The sequence below is a fragment of the Dendrobates tinctorius genome, unplaced genomic scaffold (assembly GCF_039654945.1).
Source record: "Dendrobates tinctorius isolate UK_male_01 unplaced genomic scaffold, ASM3965494v1 ptg000098l, whole genome shotgun sequence".
In the NCBI taxonomy this organism is placed as follows: domain Eukaryota; kingdom Metazoa; phylum Chordata; class Amphibia; order Anura; family Dendrobatidae; genus Dendrobates; species Dendrobates tinctorius.
In genome coordinates this window covers 24,245,216-24,264,736 of record NW_027361766.1, presented here as the reverse complement: position 1 = coordinate 24,264,736, position 19,521 = coordinate 24,245,216, and the positions used below count along the sequence as shown (strand labels likewise).

The 19,521-nt window shown below is 42.4% G+C and overlaps 1 protein-coding gene and 1 long non-coding RNA gene across 3 annotated transcripts in view; one reads left to right on the top strand and one right to left on the bottom strand.

Moving 5' to 3' along the window:
* Window positions 1-18,836, top strand: part of SLC26A9 (solute carrier family 26 member 9) — a 147,596-nt gene extending 128,760 nt beyond the window's left edge. The window contains exons 17-21 of one of the 2 annotated variants that reach the window (XM_073587235.1): window positions 1,886-2,173; window positions 8,158-8,212; window positions 10,423-10,565; window positions 16,043-16,117; window positions 17,847-18,836. In XM_073587235.1, the coding sequence (XP_073443336.1) occupies window positions 1,886-2,173; window positions 8,158-8,212; window positions 10,423-10,565; window positions 16,043-16,117; window positions 17,847-17,894 (609 nt within the window). In that variant the 3' untranslated portion in view covers window positions 17,895-18,836. Of the gene's footprint in view, window positions 1-1,885; window positions 2,174-8,157; window positions 8,243-10,422; window positions 10,566-16,042; window positions 16,118-17,846 lie in introns of both variants that reach the window. The other variant, XM_073587234.1, reaches the window with a different exon arrangement.
* The window catches only part of LOC141099122 (uncharacterized), a 117,808-nt gene that overhangs the window by 85,528 nt on the left and 12,759 nt on the right, over window positions 1-19,521 (bottom strand). The window lies entirely within an intron of this gene.

Here is a 19,521-nt window from a genome sequence, read left to right as displayed (position 1 = left end):
GATTGTCCCAATCTGGGTTCTCCAAACAAATTTGTGGGCTCAGTGCTGGGCAGTGGAGCAGTTCTGTAATCCACCAGCTGGTGCCTTAAGGCCCTATCACAAACAGCGATCTCGCTAGCAAGATCGCTGATTTTATGACGTCACAGCGATCTCACCAGCGAGATCGCTGTGTGTGACGGGGATCAGCGACCGGCCCCCCTGCCGGTTATCGCAGATCGTGCAGCATCGGCCTGGGTCGTTTTTCGATCGCTGGTCTCCCGCTGGCCAGCACGCATCGCTGCGTGTGGCAGCGAGAGACCAGCGATCAGCGACGCTGGATGCTGGTTTCTAATGTAAACATCGGGTATCCAGGAGCCGCGGCTCCTGGATACCCGCTGTTCACCTTGGAAACTGGCGTACACACTGGTTTCCAAGGTAAACATCAGGTATCCAGGAGTCGCTCGGCTCTTAGATACCCAATGTTTACCTTGGAAACCAGCATCCAACGTCGGTGATCCTGATCGCTGGGGCTGTCTATGTGACAGCTCACCAGTGACCAGCCTAACGATGTCCCAGTGATCCCATCATGTCGGATCGATGGTGGGATCGCTGGGACATCGTTATGTGTAACGGGGGCTTTACTCCTTAGGCTGAAGTCCTGTAGCATCACACAGTGATAAGAGCAAGCCCCTTTTAATTTCCACCACCTCCCTTTTCAGGGCGTTGTACCCCCCAAAATTGGGGAGGGGAGATAATCATGGCGGTGTCCTCATTGTTCGCTTGTTCAACTAGAGTGCAAAATTGTCCTCCAAATAATGCAGACTAATACATCGCAGGCGGCTGATTGAATCCGTATTCAGCAGGCATTCCACAAATTAGCATAAAAAAGGGCACCAGACAGTCTCACGTAGAACAATCACTCATGTCTCTTGACTTATTGAACAAAGTAATAATATGTCTGGCATAATTAAGAGTAGTTCACCACCGCACAAGTGGCTAGTCGTGACACTTGTACATTGGATTATGACAAAACAGGACTATTATTGTAGTAGGAATTACACAAGGGACACAACTTGTGATGTACATGTAGTCTGCTCTGTGGAAAATGTGGTATAGAGAAGGAGGAGATGAGCAGCATAATTTTGTTGGAAAAGGTTCAGTAAAACTTGCATTTTACTCATTGAAATCCCTGCTGTTTATATGTGTTGGAGTCCAGTGAGTGGTCCTAGACCTATTGGAAGACTGTCAATCACTGAGTAGGACCGCCCACTGGACTCATATGCATACAGACTTCAGGTATTTCAAAGAATAAAATACAAATTTTCCTGAATCTTTTCCCACAAAATGAATATCAATCCGATCAGTTCTTCCTGCTCTATAACATTCTTCCTACAGATCAGGGGTGGAGGTGGACATAGACAGCAAGTGACCTGCCAAATTAGACTTGAGAAATAACGGATATCTATTATTGTTATTCAGCCTTGGATATAATAATGTTAACATGGATATGTCACCAGATTTTACAATATAAACTGTATACATTATTACTTAGATCTACCGTACTTTGAAAATCTGTGTCAGAATGGCTTGATAATTTTTAAATTAAGGCTATATGTGCTCATTTTAATATCTAGAGAGACATTTTTCAAAAGGATGATACAGGCAGTCTGACTCGTATTATCAAAGCAAGAATACCGGCCTCATCAGTTCTAAGAAATCTATTGAGTAGTATATCCAGCTTGTATTGTATAATTTGGTGACAGATCTAGGTATACTCGCAAAGGGTCTATTCAATCCCCATAATTAGAATTTTTTTTTCCCGGAATGTTTTGCTCTAAAATGACAAATATTCTGATTACAATGTTCAACAGGATATTTGTTCTTTATTGCTCTCTCTGTCGTGCAGACATTATCACTGCAAGAGCTGCAAGAGGATTTTGATGCAACATCCCCAACTGATTCCAACAACAACAGCACCGTGAGCGGCACAAACAGTACCATCAGTTACATAGCGTCAAATACTCTGACTGTGGAGGCACCAATTCCGGTCACTATTCCAAATGGTTTATCGCCCCAAGCACAAACTGAGGATCCCATCATCATGGCACCTCCAATTGTACATTTCCATACTGTTATCATCGATATGAGCGGTGTGTGTTTCGTCGATCTGATGGGTATCAAAGCATTAGGAAAGGTAGGTACTGTCAGGTTGCTGTTGGTCACTCCCTGCTAAAACCTGCCCAGTTTTGGAAACATGGTTGGAAGTAAAACACAAAAAGTTGCAAAATGTTTGTTCTACTATGGGTTTACGCAAAAGTTTGCAACTTTTATGTGTTAGAAAACTGATATAAGCATTTTGATGAATGTCCCCTTACGTTTTTTTTACAATTAGAGGCTTAAAGAGGATAGGTCAGCTTTTCTGTCAAGCTTCTTTAAAGGGAACCTGTCAGAAACTTTTAACCCCTACCCGCATAAAAATAATTTGATTGTGTCAACTTTTAAAAGATAAGCCAGTCGATCTCTTTGTGACCCCAAAGTGCTGCTGCAGCCGTAAGAAGTTGTGATTTGAAGTTCAGTCTGTAAGTGCATTGGGGCATGATGGTGCACTTACAGCCCTTTAGCCTTGGATGCATTCTCAAACTAACAGCACCCTTCTCTGGCCAATTGTCATGTTGTTTGCATTGGTACATGGCCACTGACCTGTCAATCAGCCAGGGAGGGGGTGCTGCAAGTAGGTAATACAACTGAGGCAAAGGAGCTACAAGTCCACCGTCATGCCCCAATGCACTTCCAGACTGAATTTTAAAATTCTGTTTCTGCTGCTAAAGCAACAATTTGAGATCATAATGGGATCAACTGGCTTATCTTTGAAAGGGCTGCACAGTCATGTTAATGTTTTCTTTTTTGGGGGGAGGAGTGAAATTTTTGGCAGGTTCCCTATAAGTAACTACTTGTATGTCACAAAAAACAACAATTGCTCTTTTCTAATAACTCCATGTTGTGCCATTCCTCTGTAATACCTCCTAGAAAATTATTAATAAATTGAGACATAGGTGTAACATTTGTAAAAGAAAAGTGTCCCTGCACAGAGATCACAGACTGGGCAATGTCAGATTTGGGAAGTACACATCCAACTAGTAACTTCCAGCTCTCTAATCATTCATAGATCTCGAAATACTGTTCTAAATTTAAAGGGAATCTGTTAGCAGGGTTTTATTTCCTCATCTGAGAGCAGCATAATGTAGGAAAGGAGACCCTGATTCCAGTCGTGTATCACTTAGTTACTAGCAGGTATGATACAATAAGATTTCTTAGATTTAGCATGTAGCACAGTTGAGAAAAGCTAAGGGCCCCGTCACACACAGCGAGACCGCTAGCGAGATCGTTGATTTTGTGACGCCACAATGATCTCGCCAGCGATATCGCTGTGTGTGACATGGATCAGCGACCAGTCCCCCTGCCGGGTATCGCCGATCGTGCAGGATCGTCCTCGGCCATTTTTTGATTGTTGGTCTCCCGCTGGCCGCGCGGCTCTTGGATACCCGCTGTTTACCTTGGATACCAGCTTGCTCACTGGTCCTGATCGCTGGTGGGTCTGTCTGTGACAGCTCACCAGCGATCACCTAACTATGTCCCAGCGATCCCATCGGATTGTTGGAGGGATAGCTGGGACGTGTAACGGGGCCTTTACTCTGCTGACACCAGGCTATATAAGTGCATAGTCTATTGACAGTGAGATGCTTATCACAGGAGGGGGCAGAGTCAGACTAGCAGTGCACATCAGACCTTTCAATGATCTTCTAGTGATAAAACCTTTAACAACATCACACAGCCTGATAAGTGACGCAACGTTGAATTCTGTTTAAGCCTCTATCTCCTGCTGTCTTCAGATTACATAGCAAATGCCTGCTGACAGTTTCCCTTTAAGGCTGTGTGCCCACGTTGGTTTTTTTATGCATTTCCGCCGCGTTTTTGCCGCAGCGGAAATGCTTAAAAACTCTAATAAAACGCATCCCCATGCAATCCTATGGGATTCCACAGTTGCGCCCATGCTGCGGATTTTTCCGTTGATGAATCGCATAGCGTTAAAATGTCCATTATTTCCGCGGAATCGCGGTGATTCCGCCACCATAGGATTGCATTGAAACGCTCACTTTACGCATGTGGCTATGCGCACCATGCGTGAAGTGAGCGCTTCATCTGCGTATGGTACCCCGGGTCTGGAGGAGAGGAGACTCTCCTCCATGCCCAGGGTACCATATTACTGTTAAATATAATAAAAGAAAGAATAAAAAATAGAGATATACTTACCCTCTGTTGGCCCCTGGAATCCTTCCAGCCCTAATGGCGCTGCCGGCAACTTCTGTTCCCAGGGATGCATTGTGCGAATGACCTCTGATCGCTACGTGACCGCTACGTTATCAGAGGTAATTCGCGCAATGCATCTCTGGGAACAGAAGTTGCCGGCAGTGCCATGATGGCCAGGAGGATTCCGGGGGCCGACCAAGGGTAAGTATATCTCTATTTTTTATTTTTTTATTATTTTTTTTTTTACATTCTGTCTTTTACTATTGATGCCGCATAGGCAGTATCAATAGTAAAAAGTTGGTCACACTTGTCAAGCACTATGCTTGACAAGTGAGAGCAACCTGTCAATCACTTTTCCAAGCAATACTTCAAATCGCTTGGAAAAGCGCAAGCATTCTGCAAGCTAAAAACGCTTGCAAAACGCTTGTGTTTTGCGGGAAAATGCATGCGAATTCCGCATGCATTTTACCCGCGGAGGGGAGTTGCGGAAATGCTGCGGACATTTCTGCAGCATTTCTGCAACATGGGCACATAGCCTAACAGTCTCAAAAATTGTTATATTATAGGAATAAAAAATGTTCACTGAACAGAAAAGTCAGCAGTGGAGACATGTTCTCTTTCAATGTAATTTTCATTTTTAAATTAACATTTATTTTAGTGAAAATATAGATTTTATTACCTTGTTTCTATATCTTTGATATAGGGATTATTTGTATATGCACAGATTAGGTAAACATTGTACATACATTTGTGCAGCATAAGACTGCCACTAGAGCAGAGGTATCAAGCACACGGTTTGGGGGATACATATGGCTCCTGAAGTTGCTGAAGTTGTTATCTGCAGCCTGCGGGGCACTGGAGTTCACGAGACATCCTTGGGACAATAAAGAGCAGAAAGAAGGAGGACCCTTAGGCCACTTGCACGCATTCAGTATTTGGTGAGTTTTTTACCTCAGTATCTTTATGCCAAAATCAGGAGTGGAACAATAAGAAGAAAAGTATAAGGGTCCCGTTACACATAGTGACGCACCAGTGATCCTGACAACGATATGACCTGGTCAGGATCGCTGGTGTGTCGCTACATGATCGCTGGTGAGCTGTCAAACAGGCAGATCAGGACCAGCGAGGACGCGGGTAACTAAAGCGCGTGCGTTGCTTAGTTACCTGTTGTGTACCCTGGATACCAGCGGGTAACTAAGTGCGCGTGGCGCTTAGTTACCCGCTCTTTACCTTGGATATCAGCTACCAGCGCGAGCACGCTGATATCCAGGGTACACAGCGGGTAACTAAGCGACACGCGCGCTTAGTTACCCGCTATTTACCTTGGATACCAGCTCCCAGCGTCTGCTTACAGGGCTGGGAGCTCGCTGATCGTTGCTCTCCCATTGCCACACGCAGCGATGCATGCTGGCCAGCGGGAGACCAACGATCAAAAAAAGGCCCAGGACATTCCTGCACGATCAGCGATACCCGGCAGGGGGGCCGGTCGCTGATAGGTATCACACACAGTGAGATCGCTGCTGAGGTCGCTGTTGTGTCACAAAACTTGTGACTCAGCAGCGATCTCACTAGCGATCTCGCTTAGTGTGACGGGGGCTTTAGGCTATGTGCCCACGTTGCAGAAATGCTGCCGAATTGTCCGCAGAATTTCCGCAACTCCCCGTCTTGAGTAAAATGCATGCGGAATTCGCATGCGTTTTCCCGCAAAACACAAGCATTTTTAGCTTACAGAATGCTAGCAATTTTTCAAGCGATTTGAAGCATCGCATGGAAAAGTGATTGACAGGTTGGTCACACTTGTGAAGCACAGTGCTTGACAAGTGTGAACAACTTTTTACTATTGATGCTGCCTATGCAGCATCAATAGTAAAAGAATGTTAAAAATAATTTTAAAAAATAAAAAATAGAGATATACTTACCCTCTGACGGCCCCCGGAGTCCTCCCGCTCGTCACTGGCGCTGACGGCAACTTCCGTTCCAAGTGATGCATTGCGCGAATGACCTCTGATGATGTAGCAGTAAAATCCGCAGCATGGGCACAACAATTGCGGAATCCCATAGGATTGCATGGAAATGCATTTTTTAAGCATTTCCGCAGCGACAAAAAGGCGAATAGGAAACGCTTAAAAAACGCAACGTGGGCACACAGCCTAATAGAAACACGTCACCACTTCTGTATTTATCACCCACTCCTGGTTTTGGCTTACAGATACTGAGGTAAAACACTGACCAAATACTGAACTGTATCATGGTGGAGCAAAGTGTGTTAAAGTGCAGTGTGTTGGGGCGGAGACAGTCTCTTTCCTGCGCTGTTTGTGGTAGGTGAAGATGAAGAGAATTTTTTGGAAAACTGTACTTGACATCCATTGTATAGGTACGGCCTAGGGAAAGATGACTGAGATGATGCAATGATGGTGCCAGACCACAAGCAGAGCTGGGATCATCATCAGTGGGTGCCAGTTTTATATCATAGCTGCAATGGTCACAATCAATATAAGCACAGATCACAGCCGTTTAACCCCTTAGATAGAGATGGTTATTTGAGGTATCAAGCTCCCTTTCTAAGCATATTGGCACCCTACAATCTTGGAGTACCAGTAGTTACCATGGCAACCCGAGGAGGACAAGTAATAATCTTCAGGTCACAGACAGTTACGGTGGCCTGCAAGGTCCTACAATAAGCAGGGTCTTACAGGCGAACTGTTAGTGTAAGGCCACACTCACACGTTGAGTAATTGGTGAGTTTTTTACCTCAGTATGTGTAAGCCAAACCCGGAGTGGGTGATAAATACAGAAGTGGTGACGAGTTTCTATTATACTTTTCCTCTGATTGCTCCACTCCCGATATCGGCTTACAAATACTGAGGTAAAATACTGACCATATACTCAACGTGTGAACGAAGCCTAAAACTGACAGATCTAATATCATATTTCACAAAGGTCATGTCACTCTTAAGTGACACATAAACCAAGCTTGTCACTCATGTTGTAAAATGAGAATGTGTATACAATGAGACATTGTATAATAAGTAGTGTATCCCTCTTTCCAAAGCTGTTCTCCCTGCTTATGTATCAAGCGGTTTGAGGCAACGGTTTTTATACTTTCATGTTTGTTTGTCTATATTGTGAAATAAAAGTTTTTTTTCTCATTTTACAACATGAGTGACACTCTTGGTTTATGTCTCACTTAAGAGTGACATGACCTTTGTGAAATATAAGTTTATATAGAATGCAGCCCGCATCTTGTATGGGATAATGGGCTTGGGTATTGTGCATATTAGATCTAATATTATGCAGTACAGAAGTATTGCAGGATATTAGATCAGTGATCAGGCAAGTAAAAATCCCATATAGGATAGGTAAAAAAAAATGTAGAAAATTAAACAAAAAGTCAAAATAAAGTACGAAAAAATAAAAGAAAATATTTTACCACCAAAAAGCCTATTTTGTCGAACAACAAAAGTACACATTTGGTATCATTGCGTCTAGAATGACCTAAGAGATGAAACTCTGCCATAAGCCATTTGATGAACATAGTAAAAAAAATACAAAGCTTTTTCATAATACTGACAAACAAGAAAATTGAATAAAAAAGGATCAAAAAGACATATAAAAAATAGTATCACTGAAAACGTCATCTTTTCCCACAATGAATGCAGCCCTTCAACTTCCATTTTTTTTTATACCTGGCCATGTTTGATAACTTTGCACTAAAGCAAATTACAGCTAGAGCAAAAATCAGGTATTTACAGGCTCATTTTCAGTTTGCTGCCCCTAGTGACAGCTTTGTGCTATAGCGGTTTACCTGTGCATGGAAACATTATTACAGCGCTATTGAATGAATCCATTTTTTCCTGTCTCTTTCAACAGTTGTGTTCCAGTTACCAAAGGATCGGAGTGAACTTCTATTTAGCAGACGTGCAAGGTATGAAACACTTGCATGTGTTATGTTCAGGTTTGTCAAGAATTTTCCTAAACGTTTATTTTATTCCTGCTAGTTTTTACCATCAGTGTTCCATAAAAGATTTGATTTCCTCATATGAAAAAAAAATGAATGGCAAAGTTTCTCCTATATATTACGTCAGTGCTGTCCATGGTTTTTCTCATACCCATAGACTTGTATGCGTGATTTTGATTTTTGATTCGGATCAAAAATGGACATACAGTGGGGCAAAAAAGTATTTAGTCAGTCAGCAATAGTGCAAGTTCCACCACTTAAAAAGATGAGAGGCGTCTGTAATTTACATCATAGGTAGACCTAAACTATGGGAGACAAACTGAGAAAAAAAAATCCAGAAAATCACATTGTCTGTTTTTTTTTCATTTTATTTGCATATTATGGTGGAAAATAAGTATTTGGTCAGAAACAAAATTTCATCTCAATACTTTGTGATATATCCTTTGTTGGCAATGACAGAGGTCAAACGTTTTCTGTAAGTCTTCACAAGGTTGCCACACACTGTTGTTGGTATGTTGGCCCATTCCTCCATGCAGATCTCCTCTAGAGCAGTGATGTTTTTGGCTTTTCGCTTGGCAACACGGACTTTCAACTCCCTCCAAAGGTTTTCTATAGGGTTGAGATCTGGAGACTGGCTAGGCCACTCCAGGACCTTGAAATGCTTCTTACGAAGCCACTCCTTCGTTGCCCTGGCGTGTGCTTTGGATCATTGTCATGTTGAAAGACCCAGCCACGTTTCATCTTCAATGCCCTTGCTGATGGAAGGAGGTTTGCACTCAAAATCTCACGATACATGGCCCCATTCATTCTTTCATGTACCCGGATCAGTCGTCCTGGCCCCTTTTGCAGAGAAACAGCCCCAAAGCATGATGTTTCCACCACCATGCTTTACAGTAGGTATGGTGTTTGATGGATGCAACTCAGTATTCTTTTTCCTCCAAACACGACAAGTTGTGCTTCTACCAAACAGTTCCAGTTTGGTTTCATCAGACCATAGGACATTCTCCCAAAACTCCTCTGGATCATCCAAATGCTCTCTAGCAAACTTCAGACGGGCCCGGACATGTACAGGCTTAAGCAGTGTGACACGTCTGGCACTGCAGGATCTGAGTCCATGGTGGCGTAGTGTGTTACTTATGGTAGGCCTTGTTACATTGGTCCCAGCTCTCTGCAGTTCATTCACTAGGTCCCCCCGCGTGGTTCTGGGATTTTTGCTCACCGTTCTTGTGATCATTCTGACCCCACGGGGTGGGATTTTGCGTGGAGCACCAGATCGAGGGAGATTATCAGTGGTCTTGTATGTCTTCCATTTTCTAATTATTGCTCCCACAGTTGATTTCTTCACTCCAAGCTGGTTGGCTATTGCAGATTCAGTCTTCCCAGCCAGGTGCAGGGCTACAATTTTGTTTCTGGTGTCCTTTGACAGCTCTTTGGTCTTTGGTCTTCACCATAGTGGAGTTTAGAGTCAGACTGTTTGAGGGTGTGCACAGGTGTCTTTTTATACTGATAACAAGTTTAAACAGGTGCCATTACTACAGGTAATGAGTGGAGGAAAGAGGAGACTCTTAAAGAAGAAGTTACAGGTCTGTGAGAGCCAGAAATCTTGATTGCTTGTTTCTGACCAAATACTTATTTTCCACCATAATATGCAAATAAAATGAAAAAAAAACAGACAATGTGATTTTCTGGATTTTTTTTCCTCAGTTTGTCTCCCATAGTTGAGGTCTACCTATGATGTAAATTACAGACGCCTCTCATCTTTTTAAGTGGTGGAACTTGCACTATTGCTGACTGACTAAATACTTTTTTGCCCCACTGTATGTGCATAATTTTTCTAATGGGTCTGTGCTCTATCTGTGAAACACGGTAGTACACGAACATTGTTCACAGATGTCTGAATGAAGCCCAAGGTGAGTGGGGGCGAGCTGCGATACTACAGCATTGCATGCCATATTATGAGACATTTTTCAATAGAAGTATTGCTACCAAGTGAGAACATGGTGCCTTGTGGAGGCGTTATATGACCATGCACAGGGAATCCCTGCTCTGCTGTACAATGTCTATAGATATGGCAAAACCAAGCAATGAATCATGGACGTACAGGCAAAGGCTGTGGACTGATTCACACTTGAAGTTATGGTCTTTTAGGATTTTTTTCCCAACATTTTGTCTTTCAGCTCAAGTATATGACGACATTGAACTTGGTGGAGTTTTTGCTGAGGGCGGTCTGAGCCGTGATCACCTCTTCCTTACTGTACATGATGCTGTTCTTTATGCCCTGGCAAATAATACAGGAACAAGGCATATAACATCTGAGAAGGTATCTTATCTTATGATTCATATATATGTGAGAATGCTGCCAATGAAGCAACCAAAATAAGAAACTTTCACCATCTTTCAAATCTAATAATTGGAACTACTGTCTTTCTGGACACTACTAAAAATGTCCTATGGTGCAATTAGCGGATATTACTGCTTCATTACTGGACAATGCAAATTGACTGTTTTAAAAAAGTTTGTGCAAGATTAGAGAAAAAGATATTTTCTTCCACAAACAGCTCATGACTGTCTTATATTGCAGATTTCTCCAAAAGAAATCTAGGGCCAACATATGGGTTTCGATAAAGGATGTGCTCGCAGATCCACACAAGGATTAGACCAATTGTCATTTTAAAGGGAATTTGTCATCAGGATGTCCCCCCAAACTGTTAATAAGCACATGTAGCTCTTTCAAAGACAAGTCCAGCAATATCTTTACATGGACACTCTGTTCCTCCATTAATGAGAAATCAGCATTTGAATTAATATGCAAATAAGGCTGAAGTGCTTTCCTAAGTCTGTGTCACTCCAGCTCTATTCCCTGCCCAGCACCGCCTTCTCCTGCTTGACTGACAGCTTCTTTGATTGAAGTCACACAGAAAAGTTTTAGCTGTAGAAGAAGCAGGAGGAGGGCTGGTAATTGAGCCAGAATTACAGAGGCGGGAGGGGGGGGTCTTTCTGGCAAACGCCTCTTAGATCAATAACATAATCTTATAGTAACATTTTACATAATATTTTCCATAACAAATTAAAGCCCCATTCACTTCCCTATTAGGCTGGCTCGATTTCAGAACTGATTAAAGAATTCCAGATTATTGTGTTTATAACCAGGAATAATTGCAGTCACAGTTTGGATTGTTTTGGAATCTTGTATCTGACCAGGAAAACAATTTTTGGAGTCTTTGCAGCTTTCACACCAACCTTCTGAAGGACATGTAGCCTTAGAAGTCATGTATGCTTAGAGATTGAATTTACTGCTTTTATATTGTAACGAGTATAAGATTAGTTGTTCATATTGACATTCTTCTACTGTACATTCCTCTGGTGTGTGTAATAGATATATTGCTATACTATTCACAGATAAGAACGGAAGACTTGAGTTTCATAGAAAATATAAGGTCTCAGGGTCATCCTTACCAAACATTGACTCAAGGTCTCAGCTTTTGACTTTTACTCCACTGAATTTGCGATGCTTCTAAGACTGAATTCACATGTACATTGTCATTTCCGTCCTGTCGTAGCATCGGAAAACTGAATTACGAGTTCTGCCAAATGTCTGATACCAATGTGGTCTATCAGGTTCTGTCATGGTGCCAGTAACCTTTACAGATACCATATATCTGTGCCGGGTATGCAGGTCCTTAGTTCAATATTAGATGTCAAGCGATTAGGGTATCTATCCAATAGACAAAAGAGTTGAATATTTTTCAAACTATAACATGCATTTTTAAGTTCTAAAAAACTACAAGTAAGAGCACTGATCTCTTTTCCCTGTTTGTAGGCGAAGGGAAAATGGAAAACTAGAGGATTAGATGAGTCTGTCCAAGTCATACTTCAGAGGGTAGTCAGCCAGATGCCAAAGACATGAGGTTATTAGTGAGATAGTCAATGCAAGAAAGCGGACGGCACCGCTGTTACCGTGCTAAGGTCCGTGGCTAGCAGCAGGCGGAGAGCTCACGTCCAGGACTCCCGGGTGCTTGACCTCGTAGCAAGACGATTGTAGTTTCCAAGAGAAAAAGGTCGCACTCTGCGGGATAATGATGAATGTTTATTGACACTGAATTACATGTCACGTCGGAGATGTGAAGGAGAGTGTGTCAAATGGCTGAAACTACTTATTAGTGAGATAGTCCAGCAGTCATTTAATGCACCCTGAGTATGTTCTGTATCCTAATTCACCATGTAACGTGGTTATCTCTTCTACTTTTCTGCTGTTTCATGTCTCTAGTCTTCCATTCAATCAGCGAACAAATCCATGGCGGGTTTAGGCATCATCCACAAATTGTAAATTTTCTCATTTCTTTACATTTGTGTTTTTTTAAGCCAAAATCAAGAAGAAATAAGTATAAATTATTCACTAGTAAATTTTCCAGCTTGAGCTAGCTTATTAAAAAGGTTGTCCAATAGATTTAGTGATGGGGTCTAAAGTAAAAAAAAAGTCATATAAACACCTACTAATCTTCAGCTGTTCCTTTATATTACTGCCAGTCTTCTGGCTTCTTCTGGTGGAAGTGTTATGTCACTGCTACAGTGAATGAGCAGTCACCAGGGTTGGACTGGCAATCTGGCAATTCTGGCAAGTGCCAGAAGGGCCGGTCTGGTTCTGGGCTGCCTTGTCTGCTACGTTGTTAACAGAATCAGTGTTCTCAAGACACCCACACTGTTAAGAGTTGTCAATAACCACAAAGTCGCTTACTCCGTCACTTACCCTGTAAAGGAGTAAACAAGCAGGAATGCGGGATGCAGTGGGTAACCGGAGACAGAGAAGGGGTTAACAAGGATTTACTAAACAATCAATAACAAGTAATACTTCACGCAGGGATGACTAGGAAATGGCAAAAGAAAATGTAAACTAAACGGGACACTTATCAGTTGCAGTTCTGGCAAGAGGTAGGTTGGTATATCTCCTGGCAGTGTCTCCAACGGTGTATTCAAAGTCTCTGGCTCTGCTACGGAGAAACAAGTAACACTGCCGCCCGACAGTGCCGAAGGATTCAGTCCTACTTGTCTTGGGTACGCTGGATCGTGGAAGCAGTCCTTTGTGTGAATGCCTCAGAAATGGCGCCGGGCACGGGTCACGAGCACATGTACAAGCCGCAACTACACGCGGTCTCTCGGAGTAGTCTCTAAACAGTTGTTCCGGGTTCTCAGATAAAACAGAGGTACCCAACGGTGCTGGTACAGACGATAACTTAATAGCGTCACGAGTAGTCTCAAGGTCAGCACATGGAGGACCAAGAAAAATGAAGTTGTCAGTAGAAGCAGCAGAGAGGGGGTCAACCGTCTCCTGTCGTCTTCCCACCAAGTCTCCCCCGTTCCCACGCTCAGGTCTCCTTTTGTGCCCTGTGCCCCCTGCTGTCTGACAGGAAGGTCTCTCCCTCTCAGAGGAAAACTCCCCTGTCAACAGTGGTGACAGCCCCGATCGTTCTGGCCTTAAAGGGTACCGCACACCGCTGACTCCATCTTGACTCATCTTCTTACAACCCCACCAGGCCACGGGTATCGGTAGAAATATTGATCTTGTAGTAAATCTTGCTTTCTTCCATTCAGGGTAATATTAGTAAGATATCCCATCTGGTGCCTGGGGACAGGGACGGCATGGGCCTGCGTGATTTCAAATGCCAGGGCTGAATTTTAGCCCCAGTCCATACCTGGCAGTCACTGATTGGCTGCACCAATCATGATCCATCAGATCTTATTCAGCTCTTTCTTTTGGCGGCAATGGTCACCTTATGCCCCCTGCCACAAGAGGAAACCCGGCGGGGACAATTGCAGCAGTAGTGAGTAGCAGTAGGCAGTTATAAGGCAAGTGTATGGGGATTTTTACTGTTAGCACCACCATGACCCAATTTTCAACTGAGTAAAAGTAGTGGACAACCTCTTTAACATGCTAAACAGGAGTGGATCATAGAAAGCAGTTTCATACACCAGTCTTATTGTGGGGCATACAGGAATGAGATGTGCAAATTAACTAATGATTTAGGTGCATTTTATCAATGGCGTGCTTCTCGCCAGAAGTATTATTCATGTTAGGGAATAGAATAAAATTTCTGATGTAAAGTCACCACTTTACATGGATTTGATTGGCGGGCGTAACCATACCCTATCCCAGCCCCTCTCCAGCTTCACCATTTTGGCACAGCTGCTTGAAGCTGGTGTGAAAATGCCAAAAGGTGCAAGTATTTTATGCCAATTTTCTGTGGTAAACATTTTGATGAATTGACCCCTGTGAGTCTTGTGGTCCATTTATTTTGTAATCTATATATGGCAGCCTTTCTCAAAATTCATTGCCCTTTAGAATCTCAAACTGTTCAAAAAAAGTGGATATTGTGCTGGGATTTATCTTATTACTAGCTGAAGAGCCCAGGGTTGCCTGGGCATAGTAACCAACTGTGGTTAGTTATAACAAATTATAATGATTATATTGCACATAAAAACCCTGCATCTAATCCTAACCTGTGTGATATTGACTGCTGAGCCGTGAATCTAATCCTATTCTGTGTGATACTGTCTGCTGAGACATGTATCTAATACTATTCTGTGTGATACTGTGTGCCGAACTGCGTATTTAATCCTATCCTGTGTGATACTGTCTGCTGAGCAATGTATCTATTCCTATCCTGTGTGATACTGACTGCTGAGCCGTGTATCTATTCCTATCCTGTATGATACTGACTGCTGAGCTGTGTATCTATTCCTATCCTGTGTGATACTGACTGCTGAGCTGTGTATCTAATCCTATCCTGTGTGATACTGCCTGCTGAGCCGTGTGTCTAATCCTCTCATGTGTGATACTGACTGCTGAGCTGTGTATCTAATCCTATCCTGTGTGATACTGGGCTCCCCCTGCAGTCTGTGTCAGAGGGTGGTCTGTGTTGGCACGGTAATAAATTGTGTTATTTCCAGCTTTACAGAAGGACGATGACACCATAGAAATGATAAGAATAATAGGCCTCAGCTACCACAACTGTCTACAAAGAAAACTGTTGCTGATAGCAACCAATCACAGCTCATTTTTCATCTTTTAAACAGCTATGGGACAGCGTGGCGAGTTTTGAGTGGCAACTTTTGTGTTTCGACTTTTATGTGGCGAGGTTGGTGTATGTGTGGTGAAATGTGTGCTGAGGGTGGTATATGTGTTGAGGTACGTGGTAGTGTGTGGCGCATTTTGTGTGTGTGTTCATATCCCCGTGTGTGGTGAGTATCCCATGTCAGGGCCCCACCTTAGCAACTGTACGGTATATACTCTTTGACGCCATCGCTCTCATTCTTTCAGTCCCCCTTGTTCACATCTGGCAGCTGTCAATTTGCCTCCAACACTTTTCCTTTCACTTTTCCCCCATTATATAGATAGGGGCAAAATTGTTGGTGAATTGGAACACGCAGGGTTAAAATTTCGACTCATAACATAGCCTAGGACACTCTCGGGGTCCAGACGTGTGACTGTGCCAAATTTTGTGGCTGTAGCTGCGACGGTGCGGATGCCAATCCAGGACATACATACATACACACCCACATTGAGCTTTCTATATTAGATTTATTCTGAGTATGTTCGCTCAATCCCAGCCCATTACGTCTACACCCTTTTAATAAACCAGTAACTTTTCTTAGGAAATATAGAAACTTCTTTTTCCCAACTATTGTCTTTCTTGGTAAGCTACTTATATTGATATTTTACTGGCATCATATTACTCCTCAATTAAGTGGCTCTGCCAACATGTTACAATACATCAGTAATGACGCCAGCATCTATTTCAGGGTTCTGGTGACACAGAGATTTGTGTGCAGGACACACAAGATGAAATCAGTGAGGATTATCCAAATCTTGAAGAGGTGAGTGAAAATGCACTCAATGGCGGACTCTGTTTAAATTAATCTCCATGTTACTATCCGTTTTCAAAAGCCGTGTGTTGCGTTACTGTATAACTTATATGGCTATGACTTGTAAAAAAAAGTATTTTAATCAACAATGTGATGCATGTCTTAAAAAAATACAATTATGTCAAATCACAAAGTAAAGCTGCTGTGAGCTATTTAAAAGGTAGATTGTTAAAACTGACAATATGTATACACACTCTGAAAATATTAATAATGAATCAGCTAAGTAGTAACTTTAAAGAGAGTCTGTCAGCACAAAATGACTGTTCAAACCAAGCACACGCCCTCGGTGCACTTTTGGCAGTGCACCTTACCACCTATTTGTTTGCAATCTATCTGTACCTATCTTTACAGGAGCCAGAGGAGGGTGGAGATAGATGACAAGCAAGTAGGTGGGAAGGTGTACTGAACTATTTGACCACAACAAAAGTGCATCGAGTGTCTGTGTCTGGTTTGAACACTCATTTTCTGCTGTTTCTACTTGTTTGTCGCAGCCTAGCTTGTCGACACAGTCCTGATTAGCAAGTCTAACCGTTCATCAGCTACGCATCCTATTTCTCTACTGTCACCCTGGATCTACCGCTTGGGTTCCTCACTAGTCCTATAAACTCAGTCCTGTTTAGACATGTTACCTTCACCGTTTTGCAAAAAAAAGTTTTCTTGTGACACTTCGTCCTTTTTTGTGGAAGGCCACTCTGTCTCTTCGGTCACTTCAAGGTCATGCTACTTCTTTCTCCCTAAAGGCCCCGTCACACATAGCGATCTCGCTAGCGAGATCGCTGCTGAGTCACAAGTTTTGTGACACAATAGCAATCTCACCAGCGAGATCGCTGTGTGTGACAGCGATCAGCGACCGGCCTCCCTGCCGGTATCGCTGATCGCTGTAGGAAACAGCTGGACATTTCTTTTGTCGCTGGTCTCCCGCTGGCCAGCACGCATCGCTGCGTGTGACAGGCGGGAGACCAGCGATCAGCTGGTAACTAACGTACACATCGGGTATCCAAGGGACGTGCGTCCCTTAGATACCCGATGTGTACGTTAGCTACCAGCTCCCTACATCAGCGCGCTGGTAACTAATGAACACAGCGACGCCGCGCGCTCGGCGTTGCTGTGCTGATCGCTGGTGAAGCTGTCTGTGTAACACCTCACCAGCGATCACATACCGACTCACCAGCGATCCTGACACGTTGATATCGTTGTCGGGATAGCTGGTGAGTCGCTATGTGTGACTCCAGCTTATGTCTCCTTTTCTGTAGCTTACCTACAACAGCAGCACTGCTCACATACACTTCCTACTTGAACCTGAACTTGTCCCTATCTGCAGAATTACGGGAAGTGGTCTCTTTCCTTATCACTAAGCCCCTCCCACCATGGGCTTGTTTCGAACTTTAACTATATCCTTACATCACTTCATCTAACTACAGTAACTATCCTATCCTACCTATCTTATGTGCTGAGCCCTAAACTATGTCTTACCCTATGCTATCCCATAATGTACACTATTAACATTACTTATAAACTATACATAACTTATAACATAACTATACATTACTTATACTTATACACTACACATTATTCACATTGACGCGATTGGAGTTTTCAGGGGTAGGAACGCGATAGCCTTTGTCCACCACCCATACCCATGCGCCACTGTATTCATTGCTCTTATCTTTTTTTTATCCAGGCTATGTTTGGCAGTATGTTCCAAGCTGAAATCCAAACAGCGTTGTGAAGTCTAATTTGAACAGTGGTCTTTTGCAAATAAAACAATGCTCCATTCCTTCTAAAATCATTGGTTGATGACATTAGGGTCCTCAAGGCACAGTTGCTAAAGTAATTTCAAGCCAAGGAACCCACCTTCTTCAACTTTGGAAAAGCTAAGCCTACTGCTTTTTAATAAAAAAAAAAAAAGAAGAAAAAAAAAGAAAGTGATTCAGGTGACATGACATGGTTTCTTGTTCAGAAACTGAAAGCTTGCTTGGAAAGTGAATTCTCGCTCGTACCTCAGTCCCAGTACTGTCATTGCGTCCATTTCGATGTGCCTGTTGTGGATGAAAAGTTCATCATTGTCTCCCAAGGATCTTTTGTAAATGAAATAAAGGAAACAAAAGAAAATGGAAAACCTATGCTAATATATTCCGTGAACTTAACTATGTATGTACCAGAACAGTTAATGGTTTAAGGCACTGTAAAAACGTGATAATTTTTGGACAAATGTTGACTTTGCAAGCAAGCGCAAAGTAAGAAATACGGTAATTATTTTATGCTGCTTTCTGAAAATCAAGCAATGAATGTACAGACTTAATATTTATGCCAGTAATTGAAATCAAATCATTTATGAGAAGTCAGAGGTTTTAAATCACTACCTATTGCAGGGATTACTAGCAGATTAATATTATTATTATCCACAGATGTGAAGTATACACCATCCTGTACTACAACCTAATACAGTACAATGAATGTCAATGGCCAAGGTGTTTAGGACTTTAGCACTAAAGCTACAGAGCCAATAACACTCTGTGCTGCATTCAAGAGACAATATGCATGGCGTTTCTAATGTATAAAGAAGAAAAAGTTCTACAATTTTATTTATTTCATGTGGCTGTTGGTCCCTGTCTTTGACATTATAAAATCTCATTTATTAAACTATTGGTCACAAAAGTGACAGAATTTACATTATTTATTGTCCTGTTACTGCATATAGTTTTATACACATATATTTCAGACAACATATTTCCAATCATCCTTGCTTTTGTTGATTGACTTTGGTAACACTAGCCTAGAGAAAGCAGTTCAAGGACAGAAGAAACGCACCGACCCTTGCAAATCAATAAAAATTTTTTGCCTTTTTCCAGTGTTGCCACCAGGAGTTTCAGGGCCCCATATTGCCAAAATTTTGGGGGCCCCTTGAGGTTCTGCCCAGGCTCCAACCCAGCTCCGCCTCCAAACCTTGAACCTTCCACCACCCACTCATAGAAAAATTCCACTTCTGCACCACGTCCTCACCAACCACACATTATCAGTTCCCATCTAACACCAGATCGCATACATAATCAGCAGCTTTTGTTTTGGACAAAAGATTTTTTTAAGCTGCCACCATGACAAGGTAGACTTTTTTGGCAGGACCCTACTCTAACCTATTAAATATTTGTTAAAATATCCTCTACTCTTTTTAGGCATTTTTTTACGTTTCTTTAAGCAAATGTGTCACATACATTTTTTAAATGAACAATAACAAGGGACAAATACTATAAATAGTGTCAGTGTACAGGTAATACAGTGATCATCAGTGACATTATACACAAGAGCTCTGTATATACTGTCAGTGTACAGATAATACAGTGATCACCATTGACATT